The sequence below is a fragment of the Anabrus simplex genome, chromosome 3 (genome assembly GCF_040414725.1).
Source record: "Anabrus simplex isolate iqAnaSimp1 chromosome 3, ASM4041472v1, whole genome shotgun sequence".
NCBI classification, from domain to species: domain Eukaryota; kingdom Metazoa; phylum Arthropoda; class Insecta; order Orthoptera; family Tettigoniidae; genus Anabrus; species Anabrus simplex.
In genome coordinates this window covers 498269304-498284807 of record NC_090267.1, presented here as the reverse complement: position 1 = coordinate 498284807, position 15504 = coordinate 498269304, and the positions used below count along the sequence as shown (strand labels likewise).

The following is a 15504-nucleotide window of genomic DNA, read 5'->3' as shown; positions in this document are numbered from 1 at the left end:
GGTAGATTTACTGGCACGTAAAAGAACTCCTGTGGGACTAAATTCCGGCATCTCGGCGTCTCCGAAAGCCGTAAACGTAGCTAGTTAGTGGAATGCAAAGCGAATAACATTATTCATTAGTATGCAGCTTAAAATTCTGAATCTAATGGCACTAACAACGCAAAATCCGTACAAATGCACGCATGAGGTATTGTCACATCAGTCAAGTGCACTGCGGTATGCAACCACTTGCCCGCAGATCTACTGAGTAACTCTCGCCTTTTAGTTGATGTGTTAATTGCCATTGTATCGCTCAATGATCAGCTCGCAGATAATGGGACATCTGCCAGCAAATGTCTTGGCACACAGCTGTGATAATTGAGTGAGGCCGTTAATTGGCGAAGAGCACTTAACAGTCGCAGATGCGTAGAAGAAGTTTCGAAAAAATAGGCAGCGACAAAATGATATCCCTAGACGAGAATGTCAGTTGTGCAATATTACGATATTAAAACGCCATACCGTCCGCCTCTGTGGTGTAGTGGTTAGTATGATTAGCTGCCATCCCCGGAGGCCCGGGTTCGATTCCCGGCTCTGCCACGAAATTTGAAAAGTGGTACGAGGGCTGGAACGGGGTTCACTCAGCCTCGGGAGGTCAACTAAATAGAAGTGGGTTCGATTCACACCTCAGCCATCCTGGAAGTGGTTTTCCTTGGTTTCCCACTTCTCCTCCAGGCAAATGCCGGGATGGTACCTAACTTAAGACCACGGCCGCTTCCTTCCCTATTTCTTGTCCATCCCTTCAATCTTCCCATCCCCCGACAAGGCCCCTGCTCAGCATAGCAGGTGAGGCCGCCTGGGCGAGGTACTGGTCATTCTCTCTAGTTGTATCCCCGACCCAGAGTCTGAAGCTCCAGGACACTGCCCTTGAGGCGGTAGAGGTGGGATCCCTCGCTGAGTCCGAGGGAAAAACCAACCCTGGAGGGTAAGCAGATTAAGAAAGAAGAAAGAAAAAATAGACAGCGAGAAATGATATCTCTAGACGAGAATGTCAGTTGTGCAATATTACGGTATTAAAGCGCCATACCTAATAATAATTATACCTACCGTGTGGCAGCCAGGTTCGAGCTCGTAACTCTCATCTTGCATTCGGGAGATGGTGGGTTCAAAGTCTATTGTCGGCACCCATGAAAATTGTGCTCCATTTTCACACCAGGAAAATGCTCGGGCCCAAATCGCTTGTATCGCACTCCTAGCCCTTTTCTGTCCCGTCGCCGCTATAAGTTCTACCTCTGTTGGCGCGACCTAAAGGAAATTGTAAATACCGAATGCCTTGGTCGTGCGGTTAGGGTCGCGCAGATGTGAGTTTGCATTCGGGAGATAGTGGGTTTGAATCCCACCATCCGCAGCTCTGAAGGTGGTTTCCCATTTTCACACCAGGAAAATGCTCGAGCTATACGTTAATTTAGGCCACGGTCGGTCACTTCCTTTCCTCTCTCTTGTACCATCGTCGCCATAAGACCTGTCTGTGATGGTGCGACGTAAAGTGAATAATAATAATAATAATAATAATAATAATAATAATAATAACAATTTGCTCCCTAGAGATGGCAGATTTTCGGCGCTGGAAGGGAGTTGCCAGTACCTATACAATGAGGCGATCCGTGTATGTAGGCACTATTAAACGACAATTGAACCTTTCAACCTGGGCAACTACGCTACGAATCGTTGAATCCAGCGATGAAATGAAATGGCGTATGGCTTTTAGTGCCGGGAGATCCCAGGACGGGTTTGGCTTGCCAGGTGCAGGTCTTTTGATTTGACTCCCTTAGGCGACCTGCGTATCGTGATGAGGATGAAATGATGATGAAGACAACACATGTACCCAGCCCGTGTCAGGGAAATTAACCAATGATGGTTAAAATTCCCAACCCGGCCGGGAATCGAACCCGGGGCACCTGTGACCAAACGCCAGCACGCTAACCATTTAGCAATACAGCCGGACTGAGTCGAGCGATGTTGAAATACAAGGTACATATCATTAAATACTGGTTTCAAAATAAGTAGAAATGTTTAATAAACTTTTAGTTGATACAAAGTTCAAGATATCTGAAAGCACCATTTAATATGACTACCATGTGCATGAATAGATCGCTTATCGTTGGCCGCAGAAGGAGTAAAAGGAACTGGCACCGTAACGCAATTAAACCCCGGCTCAGCATGTGTGATCAGTGTTCTGACTTACAAGAAACACTCGCGATGTGTTTGACTCCACTCCATTACTTTTGTTTTGGACTTATTTACTTTCATCTTGTATTCTTTCTCGAAGACTTTGTCCATACCATTGAGCAATTTCTCCACATGTTCTACAGACGTCAGATAAAATAGCAGTGTCATTAGCAAACATCACAGTTTTGATTTCCTCTCCTTGGATTGTGATTTCCTTCCCAAACCCCTCTTTGGTTTCCTTTACCGCTTGTTCAATGTAAACACTGAAAAGAAACTGCATATGTTATAGTAATTAATATGAGAGGAAACTCACTTATAAGTAATGATTATTCTACAAATTTCTGCTATCCTTACACATGCTGAAACATGTTTGTAATTTCTGATGTAGAAATCCATGAAGCACATATGTAAAGGACAATAATCAGATTGCACAAATACATCCTGACAACGTCAAGGCCCACGTCCTTGATACCTAGCGAGATAGTACATAGTAGATGGTGACTGTGAAATAAGGTATTTTTCAGAAGAAGGTGTATATAGTCTTATTTTATACCCGCCGAGCAAGTTGGCCGTGCGGTTAGGATTACGCAGTTCTGAGCTTGAATTCGGAAGATAGTCGGTTCAAACCCCTATCCCTTTCCCATCCCATCGTCACCATAATACCTCTCTGTGTCGTTGCGACGTAAAATAAAATTGTAGAAAAAGTGTAATATGCCCACTTCCAGCGTGAAGTTGATTTCTCTACAACTCTATTCCCTTGTTTCTGAAAATATTCAACTCCTATCAACAAATGAAGATGGGGCAAACAGGTTTCAATATTACAGGTTCCAGAGTACATCAGTTCTATAAAATACTTTAACGTCAGTGTAAGCTTTATTGGTTGCTTTGAAACCACCAATTTCGATCATTTGTTTATACAGTGTGTGAATGAAATAAGTTACGTCATTTGAAGTGGTGGTCGAAAATAGTATTGTAAGCAAGCATCTTCAAAATTTACTCCTATCTCAATTAGTGTAGAAGAAAATAAATCACGAAACTTTTGAGGGGTCGATAGGCACTGGACACTCCCCTCTGCTAAATAGAACTTGAACAGAGCTGTGATTTTCGCGGGTCGCCCTCCCCTCCAAGGCTGCACATAGTTCTAAGCAATGTGTGTCGTGTTCAGGATACTGCTTGGACTACCTCCCCTCACCAACCATACCTCACCCCAACCCCCTCTAGCCAGTAGAAACAAGAAACGTTTAAAACCTTACACGGTTTTGCGATGGTCATTATTGTCGCATACTAAATAAAATAAGAAGGCTTTATCTTAATAGTTTCCTCAAGCAACCTTTCTTCAGAGAAATGTGCCAATTTGCAGTGTTTCCCAAAAGTAATATGAGATGTAAGGTCGTTGAAGGTATAACATTGTTACATAAATTCCCTTCGCATCCGATGAATGATGATACGTTTAAATGAGCCCGTCTTCTATCTTTAATTCCGTGAACACTGGTATCCTTAATACCCTCTTCAGACTTCTTAATTATTTACTTAACTACGTTACCTATCAGGTTTTTCATTACTGTATTAATACCATCTTTCTAGAACACCGTTAGTTTATCAAGTATCATATAACACTTAGGTATACCGTAAATGCTTGGAAACAACTCCAGAGGTGAATTTTAATGTTTTGAAGCTTGTGAATCCACACTCAAAACCTTCGATTTCTAACAACCCGTAATCGCCACATTCCACTGTATTTTCTATACGCACTTCACTGTCTGGCTGAACAGGCCACTATCAAGACTCTCAGTTCAACCACCAAAATTAATGCTTAAATTCGAAACCGAAGAATCTTTCTTAGATACCCATTTGTGTAGATCAATGTCGACCTTCAGAAGCAATGTTCAAACCCGTCGGAGGCGATTGAAATGTTTAGGGGTAATAGGCGATCGATTTGTCACCTACCGAGCTCGATAGCTGAAGTCGCTTAAGTGCGGCCAGTATCCAGTATTCGGGAGATAGTAGGTTCGAACCCCACTGTCGGCAGCCCTGAAATTGGTTTTCCGTGGTTTCCCATTTTCACACCAGGCAAATGCTGGGGCTGTACCTTAATTAAGGCCACGGCCGCTTCCTTCCCACTCCTAGCCCTTTACTGTCCCATCGTCGCCGTAAGACCTATCTATGTCGGTGCGACGTAAAACAACTAGCAAAAAAAAAAAAAAAATAGATTTGCCACCTCATACTTGAGCGACTTTCACGAAGCGTAATTGCGAATGACATTGGCGGTCGTGACTAAAGCAACTGACCTTTTTTTAATTTAAAGTCACGTATTGTGGTTGCAAATATTCGGATAACAATATCAACAATCACGTTGACGAACACGCTGATTTGCTTGGTTACGACCCGTACCATGTAGCCTACTTGCTAAGAAAGTTTGCTTATCCCTTCATTTGTGCATCTGTTTACACTGAGAAAAAGAATACCTGAAAAAATCCTTGGGAAGTAATACGAAATATTCCAAAGTTACCACCACAAAAAATGCATTGTACAAATAAAGGACACAGCACATATTGCAGCCATTCGTTTGAACTTTCGATACATTTACGAATAAGAGATGAATCCATGAACTTTTAATTCTAATTCTACGCAGTACATAAACAAATAAGTGATCTTGCATTCGGAAGATAGTGAGTCCGAACCCGCCTGTCGGCAGCCATGAAGATCGTTTTCTGTGGTTTCCCATTTACACACCAGTCAAATTCCGGGGCTGTACCTCGCCTTTCCCTATCTCATCGACGCCAGTAGATCTATCTGCGTCGGTGCGATGTAAATCAAATTTAAGAATAATACGTTTTAACAATAATCCAGGTGGCACATCGAAAATATCACATGCAATGTGTGTGAAATTTAAACCGTACCTGCTTTGGTAGAGGTATTGATTTAGGACACCAGCTCATACCCCAACGCAGAACGTGGCATATTAAATATAGTCACCCCTTTATGGATGATATATCTGCGAGAAGAATATTGCATTAGGCTAAACGAGATAAGAGCTGCAAGCTAAGTGGTGGCAACAAGAAAAGTACTCTACTGATTATTTTACATCATCTAAGTCAGTCTTCAAACGGAATACGTTCGAAGGAATTTAAATGTTATTGTGTGTCAAAGAGGGTCGGCTATAATTATTGTCTAAAATAATGGATCCATTATAGATACCACTATCACATTCGAGAGCCTCAACAAGCTGACGCAGGAAAGAGGCCTATCTACGAGCCTACTATTGAATACTTACCACCTCATGTTCATGACAGCCATTGGTTTAATTTTAGGAGCGATAGAGACTTTTTCCTAAATTCTTTGTTGATATCTTAAAACTGTTCTGCCTAACCAAGGACTATATTACACCAATTGCTTTATTTGCACTCCGAGGTTCTATTTGCAAATTTAGGAACCATGAACATGGGCATTACTTTTAAATGACACAACAAAATACTTAGTACCTCAATACAAATATTTGAATATATTCGGTACTCTGTGTTATTACGGCAGCCTGTAAATGCTCAAGGACGATTCTGAAGTAAAATAATAATAATTATTATTATTATAAATAGGTCAGATAACTCGTCTTGTTATGCCTGTCGAAATCATATTGTTTTGCCTGCCCTTTTCAATAGTTTCATGAACATTTAATACCAGAACATAGTAAATGATTCTTTCTTAACGTAGTTTATAACACTTCCTTCCACCCAGTGTTCACTGTGCTTCGGCCGTATCCGGATCTTAACATTTTCAAACGATCTTGCCCGAGATAGAGCAACGTGGCTGAATACTGGTTCGGATAAGTAGAAACCCACTTTTTCAAGCGTTTGTCCTGCGTTTTATTAATGGTCATACCGAAGGCTAGTCGACTTGATACCTTGCCGTCTGTACGTACGTAGCAGCATGTAAGTTATTAGGAACATTCTGCCATCTGTTGGGAATATTTAGAAGCTGAGGAAGGTCAGAGAATCAAAGAGTATCTAGCAAAGAATAGTATTCTTTCGTCATCAGAGGAAGTGTATACTCTCTGGCTTGACAGGTAGTAATGATTAATAGAAGTGTTACTCGCTTAGCAACCTGCTAGTACAGAATGTATTGCGGGTTACGGTAAGCATTCGCCTTCAGTTATTGGAGTAAACATTTAATGACTTGATCTTTAAAATAAATACATTTCTGTCCACTTTTTAAGAAATGTAAAAATGTTCCTGTAACTTGGGACGATTGGATTATTTTGATCGCACTTTTTAACTCCCTCTGGTCTAAGAGCTTGAGTTTTGTGAAACATACACATTAGCGTTCTATATATATATAGATAAAAATAATCATAGTAATAATAATAATAATAATTTCATCATTAAATTAGTTGAGGACGTAACGACATGTCGTTAAGTAATTGCACGGTGTTAGCAGGGTGCTTCCATGTCATCATGTCAGCTTCGTTAGTTTCATGCTTACATTATTTGTATACAAGTTAGCGACTTCGATGTATGACGGTGAATTTGTGAACTAGATGTGAGAAGGAGAAATTTAGAGACAAAATACTGATCGTGAAACCCCAGAACTCTGGGGTCTACTCATCCTACAGTAGAAATTAGAACTAGATTAAGGATATAAAAGCATTGGTTGCATTATGATACAAATTCTCCACCAATCAGAGTTCATATTTACATTATGATATAGGTTCTCCACCAATCAGAGTTCATATTTACATTATTATACAACTGCTTGACCAATTAGGTAAGGATAGCAAAATCAAACATGTCGGACACACGTAATAACATCAATGCACCTTCTACTTCCAATATTCCACAACCTTCTATCAAAGCTCTGAAAACATATGACATTGTGAAGCTCTCGGATCCAGTCACGGAAGATCAATAACCCAGCGCATGCGCTCTGTGCCTGTTCACTAAACTCAACTGTCAAGCGACATCTCGACAGAAATTTATGGAAAAAAATAGGGTAATAATTATTGTCGAGCATAAACAGTCGTATTCAACTCGCCTATAATGGTAATTAAGACACTCATAGGGAAATTATAAAACTGGCATCGCTTATTTTATAATTATTGTCATTATAGGCTTATTGCATAATGTACTGTTTTACACTAAAATAGACAAATTAATCGAAAAATATTTTTAGTTTGAGTATTATTATTATTATTATTATTATTATTATTATTATTATTATTATTATTATTATTATTATTATTATTATTATAAGATACCAGATGTTTATATATTAATAGGTTAGAATACGAACTTAGTAAAGCGAGGAACAAGTATACACTAGCCCGCAGAACATTTCTGCAGTGAGATTTGCATACACTTTAGTGGCCGGCCTGTTATAACCCCTAGATGTTATGTTACTCTCTCTACATTACGGAAGAGTGGGCTAGTCGACACTTTTTAATAACCAAATTAGTTTTCATTCTAACCATTTCCTGTCTAAATATCCAGAGTCTAATTTTAATTATTATTATTATTATTATTATTATTATTATTATTATTATTATTATTATTATTATTATTAATATTACGAAGGCTGATCAATTAAGAATGAGACTGATTTTTTACAGATGTTTATTAATCCATTGCAATGTTTACATGATATTTTTCAAAGTAGTTCCCTCCTATTTCAATGCACTTTTTATAGTGCCTCTGCCAGTCCTTGAACACATGCTGCAGACCATTCTTTGTCAGGTCCTTGAGAATCGCGTCACTTTTCTTGAGCACTGCTTCAGAGTTCTCAAATCGAATGCCCCTAAGCTTTTCCTTTAGTGATGGGAATAAAAAAATCACAGGGTGCAAGATCTTGGCTATAAGGTGGATGCGGTACACAGGTAATGTTGAATCGAGCCAGAAAATGCATGTCTTGATTTGCGACGTGAGGCCGTGCATTGTCATGATGAAGTTGCCACCACCGAGCTCGATAGCTGCAGTCGCTTAAGTGCGGCCAGTATCCAGTATCCAGTAATCGGGAGATAGTGGGTTCGAGCCGCACTGTTGGCAGCCCTGAAGATGGTTTTCCATTTTCACCTTAATTAAGGCCACGGTCGCTTCCTTCAAATTCTTAGGCCTTTCCTGTCCCATCGTCGCCATAAGACCTATCTGTGTCGGTGCGACGTAAAGCAAATAGCAAAAGTCGCCACCCAGTCCGGGACAGCTCTGGTCGTTTCTTTGCAATGTGCTTCCTCAGTGTAGCCATTACTGACATGTAGTAACAGTAGTGTGAGGGGGAACTGCACGCATTGCCTTGTATGTGAAATGCACGTAGCGTCTACAAGATAGAGCGTTACTAAAAAAATACCGATACGAGAGTGCTGGCGCCTACGGACATCATACATAAAAACCCTCTCTTTTCAAATATTTATGTAACAGAAAGGAAACTATCACGGAAACTACAGGAAAAAATCCGTCTCAGTCTTTGTTGATCAGCCCTCGTATTATTGTCAAATACATGGTGCTTTGGAGATATCCCGGTGGCAATGCCTGTTTACAATAGTAAGCAGTGAAACTAAATTTAAATGTCGATTACATAACAGCAACAAATAAAGCAATATCTCAAGGAATGTAAAACGAGTAGCTTAACAATAAGAAACAACGGCACAGAACACACAAAATTTAGAGAAAAAATACTGTTTGTAGGTTGTCCCTTTTGTAACTCTCTCTTAATAGAAACTGACCACGATGTATTCACAACGACAGCTAACCTCCACCTTAGCGCGCGAGTCAGCACAGCGCCTTCTTATAACAGAGTTTGAGTGTGACGTGACATATTTAGCACAAATTTTGCCTTACTTTGAAACGCTGTTTCATGAAGACCAAGATTCATATTATCAATCCTTTTGTTTTGTTTTTTGTTATTGGCAACAAGTATCATCATCTTTCATCTGTCAATTAAGACATTAAACACGATAGTAAGTTAAATACTCTGGACGATTTACGCGTTCTACCCAAAACACTAAAAGCGTCTTAATAGTTTTCCTTCCATGAACCCGTTGGCGAGGAACGTAAGTCTACGTTATAACGTAAAATATTTCCTTACAAGAAGTGCAACATAATTATATACACTGAATCAATAACAGTAAATTTCCACCTGTTTGATCAGTACTTCACAAGACGGAAGGCTGCATCCTCCAAGGACTCAGTAGATTTGTCATCAACAACAAGATTTCGGGGAAGCTCTTTTAATAACAGTATGGCAGCAACCAGATTCATGGATTCTGCATTAACTGAGTTCAAGAGACACTTTTATAACATTAAGATAAACAACTTTCGCATTGGAGAGAGCTATTGAAGAGAACATCCTTGTGAAAAATAGAACAGTGACAAAGAAAAATCAATTTTCAAAACTTTTTTTAGTAGGCAACTAGAAAATCATAGTGGAAAAGTGCTGAGAACAAAAACATATTTTAACATCTGTTGAAATGAATAGGTTAAAATTGGTTAAAATAGGTAAATCCATTTTCCTTCCCATTCCACAGCCCCATTGAACCGTCCACATTGATTTTAATTATATTAATTTTTTAAATTCACATAGATTTTAAGCAAAACAAGGTAATCATTAAGATGTTTTAAGAAGATAATATATTTTTTAATTTCACCTAAGCGTTGTAATATAGCTGAGGATATTTCAAATGGAACCAAACATGTCCGATAAATTGATTACAATAATTGGTTTGCTGAAGTATCAAAAAGGTGGAAATTCACTGTCATTGCTTCAATGTAAATAAGATTTGATACGGGAAATCAAGCTGATTTTTTTTTTTTTTTTGCTAGGGGCTTTACGTCGCACCGACACAGATAGGTCTTATGGCGACGAGCTGATTTCTTGCAACATAATTATACGGTAGTCAATCAGGAAATCACCCAAAATTTGCAAAAGAAATATCCATTACTTATAGCTTAGCATAATAATTACAAGACAGTCACATACAAATAAACAGATACCTTGAATAATTCTAAGACAATAACACTACGTTTTCAGTAGAATGAGCAGTACAATTACTTACTAAAACCAAATCCCATGGCACTACAGCCTTTGAAGGGCCTTGGCCTACAAAGCGACCGCTGCTCAGCCCGAAGGCCTGCAAATTACGAGATTTCGTGTGGTCAGCACGACGAATCCTCTCGGTCGTTATTCTTGGCTTTCTAGATCGGGGCCGCTATCTCACCATCAGATAGCTTCTCAATTCTAATCACGTAGGCTGAGTGGACCTCGAACCAGCCCTCAGGTTCAGGCAAAAGTCCCTGACCTGGCCGGGATTCGAACCCGGGGCCGCCAGCTAAGAGGCAGGGACGCTACCCCTACACCACGGAGCCGGCACAATTACTTACTACTAGCTTAACATTGTAAAAACAAACATTATCACACAGGCCTACACATAAAAAAATTTAGGATATTAGGGGATTTCCTTGAAATGTTCCCACATTCCCATTTTGAAATCCCCGGTTTTCGAATATTTATCATAGTTAATTTTTTGCTGTCGACCTTTTACTTTACGCGACTGATTGGTCCTCGACTTTTCTTGTCAACCATTAACTCCTCCCGCCCCGGAACTGACTTATTCGTACAGATTGAACTGCTGGCCTCCACTGTCTCCCACCGTAGTTTCTCAATCATTCTCACCTTGCAGCCCTTCGCTGTAACGATTTCAGATATTTATGTAGTGTAAAGTAAGAACACCGACTTGAAATAGTTTGTTTTTCTTTTCTCATGCAGGTTCCAGAAGGCGTTGAAAGATTACGGTGTCGCTGACGTAGACGTCTTCCAGACCGTCGACTTGTGGGAGAAGAAGGATATCGCCCAGGTCACAACAACCCTGTTCGCCCTTGGCAGGACGGTAAGTGTCTCACACCGATCTCATTTAACGCATAAAATCCCTCAACATTCAGCCGCAGGCCGATTTCTGCTCCCTCTACCATACAAAACATTCCAGCAGTTAGTTGCTTCTGAGAACGTGTGTGCGGATATTGCTTCTGTATTATTGTGTTTTAGGTACGCGTTTGGTAAATGAACAATTCGCCTGAACAGTGAAATTATTTGCAGGAGCTTTGCTTTAAAAATGATAGCTAAAGAAAGTGCATTCGGAGATTAACTCATAAATATCCCGACTGTAGAATTCCTTCAAACTCCACTGTGATTATTATCTTTGGGGAACCCTAAAGGGCAAAGTTTACCGAAGTAAACTCCAAACCCCTTACTTACGATAGAGGAACCGAAGGCCTAAAATCTCGTGCAATACAGTCTATTACCGAACCAGGAATTAGAGAAAGTGGCAAGTAACTAGTTTAAATGATGTGAGGCATATTTTACTGCGAAAGAGAGAAACACCTCACAAATGTATAACAATTATACACAATTAACACGTTGGGTGCCACGTGCCGCCATATGGCGTCACGGTGGTCTTCAAATTTGAGATGGCGTGACGCCATATGGCGGCACACCGTTCTTGAAATCAGAGTTGGCGTGACGCCATATGGCGGCACAGTTGAGTTTCAGGCGATGCGCCGTAGATAATCAGCTGTGACATCTATGCGCGTAAAATTGGTACTACGTGAAGGACGAACTTCAGGGTCTATTCCAGCTATGTATTTTTACTGTATGCCACCATATGGCGCCACAGTATTCTTCCGAAGCCACTGAGTGGCCTGTGGTCGTTGTCACAGGTGAAAGCGCGCCAGGCATTGTTTATTCCTCGTTTACGTACGTATTATCACTCAGTTTATATAGTTGTGCAAAAATATAAAAAAATGGAAGATATTGGTAATAATCTTACGAGGGAACACATACATGTGTTACACTCGGATTCGGTTGAAATTTGGTAGGAATATTCGTGGGAGACAGTAGAATGCTAAGGTGAAAACTGCATGTACCCAGCGCAAGTTTAAACGCCAAAATTGAACAAATAAATAGTCATAAAATTAGAAGTGCCGCGGGAGTATCGGGGTGTGGCGGAGAGGTAGGGCGGAGCGAAGCAGCGGACGTGAACCAACCGGGCTGCGTCGAGCTGCGCCAGCAGCCAGGTAGCGTAAGGTTAACGCGTTCCCCTTAACTTCCCGATCAGATGTGCAAAACGTAAATATGAAAACAGCACATGAAACAAGTGTACAAAGGACGATGTTTGAACAACGATGCCAATAAGGTTTGAAAAATTACAACGAGTAACAAGAACTCGGGCGTGCCGAGATGCATATTTTCAATGTTTAGAGTTATCAGAAAACTGTTATCAACAATATGTAATATAATATAAGTACTTGTTTTGCATTTTACTAGGTTTTCATAAATATTGCGTTAATTTGAATTAGCAAATAAATATCTCGTATTTGAAATTCGTATTGCACATTCCATGTCAAAAAATTCTGTGACACCATATGGCGTCACGCTATATTTTATCTTTCCTAAAAATTGATGTGACACCATATGGCGTCACACATGACCATGGTATGGTGAGATAAAATTTACTTAGTACATCATATAAATATATCCCAATATTATATAAACAGACTACAACGCGTACAATTGCTTTGGCACCAGCGGAATGCAATTCAAAAACAAGCCTGGCACCAGTGGAATAGTGTGCTACAATCGGCTCGGCACTCAACGTGTGTACAAGGTAAATGGAAACCAAAGCACAAAATGAAAGGTTGCTTTTGTTTTTTTTAGAATTTTCTTTACGTCACACCGACACAGATAGGTCTAGAATTGGCTAGGAGTGGAGAGTAAGTGACCGTGGCTTTAATTAGGTAAAGCTCCAGCATTTTACTGGTATGAAAATGGAAAACCACGGAAAACCATCTTCAGGGCTGCCGACGGTGTGGTTCGAATCCACTGTTTCCCGAATGCAAGTTTATAGCTGGGGCACCTAATCAAAAGGCCAAATCGCTCAGTTGTTAAAAATTATTAATTAAAGGTACTTACAAGAATCGGATCGTTCCCAAAAAATATGCGTACTTGGAAACATAAAAAAATTAAAATATATATGGGGTCAAAATAAAAATAATTGATATTTTCATCATATAACAAGAGCCAGTGCCCCGGTCCGCAAGAGACACTCGAATTCAAACTAGTCGATGACAACAATACTGTTGATCTTGTGATTCGCTTTATGTGTTCGACTGAATTAATCAAGTGCATATGAATTTCAAGTGCTTTGTTACTCAGGAAACTTACGCTCCCTTTTGATGTGTCTGCGTCAAATTTGGCTTAATAGAATTATGTTTGTTTTCGTCATTTTTTAATAATTTTCACATCTGCTCATTGAATAAATAATTTAGTTTTATTTCCACTTTTGTTTCTACTTAATTTGTTCTGAGAGAATAGTTACCAAACAAAAATGACCCCCCACTCCCAACTTAAATCGTTCGTGGTTTGGACGCCTTGTCTTCTTGATTTTTATTGGCAGCTTCAGTTTATTTGAGCTTAGGTCATATGGCCCTTATGGTAAAACTAAAATTCAGTTTTTAATGATTTTAATGATTTAATGATTTATGCCCAAACTTCGCTATTAATGCTTCTCAGTTATTGAATCGTTCTAGAACATTGTTTGTTGAATAACAAAACGCAATTCCTTGTATTTAATTCCAAAATACTTTAATGTCCATTCAGATTTTTTACAAGCAACTTCATTAAGCCAGAAAATGAGTCTGAAGCGTCTAAAATCATTTTTAAAGGATAATAAAACTGTTATTGAAGGAATAACTAAATGAAAACATCACTTCATATTCAATTTGTATTGGATCCTCTACGATTTGCTTTTGATCATACCTATCATTCACTCATACTCATACTCTCACTTTAGTCATCATTGTTAAATAAGTTTATTTCTATATAATTAACATTCTAAATTACCACACACAAGGTTTTACCTTACGTGGTATTTTACTAATACCTTGACTCGACTATGTTGAGGTTGGTGTTATATTTTTATATGATAATAATAATAATAATAATAATAATAATAATAATAATAATAATAATAATAATAATAATAATAATAATAATAATGTATTTAATGTGTGAAAGAGTTACAAGTTTAATTTAAGACTTAGTTACAAGATTAATTTTGGTGAAGTATTAATGTTATTAGAAGAGTTATGTATATAAGAATCAGAGTGCTGCAAATATGTAAACAACAAAATTAGTGAAAAAATACTACTACTAGTACTACTTTGAAAACTTTGCATCCCTCCACATCTATTAAACCGGCTTTGACCATTTGCTGTGTTCCTACGTTATCGACAACAATTCGATCTCATTGTTTCAGACGTACCGGCACCCCGAGTGGCAGGGACCTTACCTAGGACCCAAGCCCTCTGAAGAATGCAAGCGAGACTTCACCGAGGAGCAGCTAAAATCAGGCCAGACTATCATTGGTCTGCAGGCGGGACAGAACAAGGGCGCAACTCAGGCAGGACAGAACATGGGGGCTGGCCGTAAGATTCTGCTCGGCAAGTGAACACCTCACCGCAACAACATTTTGTAAATAAAACTAAAATGATAATAAAAATATAGAGAAATCACAAATTGCACACAAAGCTAACAAGTTGGTTCTACATTCTACCATCAACTAGATCGTGAACCCACTTAAATAAGTCGATCGACCCTCCCATTGGAGGATGATTTAAGATAGTCCATGTGTGTAGGCATCAGTAAACCCTTGTCTCTAAAGAAGGATCATGCTATACCCAGAGTGTCTGTATATTATAATATTCTGTGTACTAGAACCTAAAGTTTGACAGGTCATCTTACCTTTTAGCTTAAGACAATGCTCTGATCGTTTAATTTATTACTATCATAAAAATGTAATAACTGTTTGCTGTGAGAACCAATAAATTTGTGAGTTTTGAGTGTACTCATTTATACATTTTAACAAGACACCTTATTTCAGCATCATCTCTCTCACTCTAAGTCAGTGGTGAACGTTCATGGTCGTTGGATATTAAGTGGAGAGGTGCACATTTCTCTAGATTAAATTTAGTAAAATTTAAATATTTATGGTTCGGCAAGTAAAAATGCTACTTAAACAAATTTGATAGGATCAATAAACAATTATAACTATTCGATAAATTGTTTTCAGACTTTTTAACAACATAGTAAGGGCATGTAAAGCTGTAAAGATTAGTCACGGGTGAAATCTGGAACTTATCACAACCAAATTTAAAACACAAGTATATATTAATAGCACAACAGAAAATTTGGAGTTGATTAGTTAATTTGTAGCCAAGTTATGACAGAACATTTTTAATTTGTTGCACGGAAAATGTTCGTTGCAGC

General features: G+C 39.0%; 1 protein-coding gene across 1 annotated transcript in view; it reads left to right on the top strand.

The window, feature by feature from the left end:
• Positions 1–15082, top strand: part of Mp20 (Muscle protein 20) — a 39415-nt gene extending 24333 nt beyond the window's left edge. Inside the window, exons 3-4 of the mRNA XM_067143662.2 lie at positions 10951–11071; positions 14495–15082. Of these exons, the coding sequence (XP_066999763.2) occupies positions 10951–11071; positions 14495–14686 (313 nt within the window). The 3' untranslated portion in view covers positions 14687–15082. The remainder of the gene's footprint in view (positions 1–10950; positions 11072–14494) is intronic.
• Positions 15083–15504: the final 422 nt, after the last annotated feature.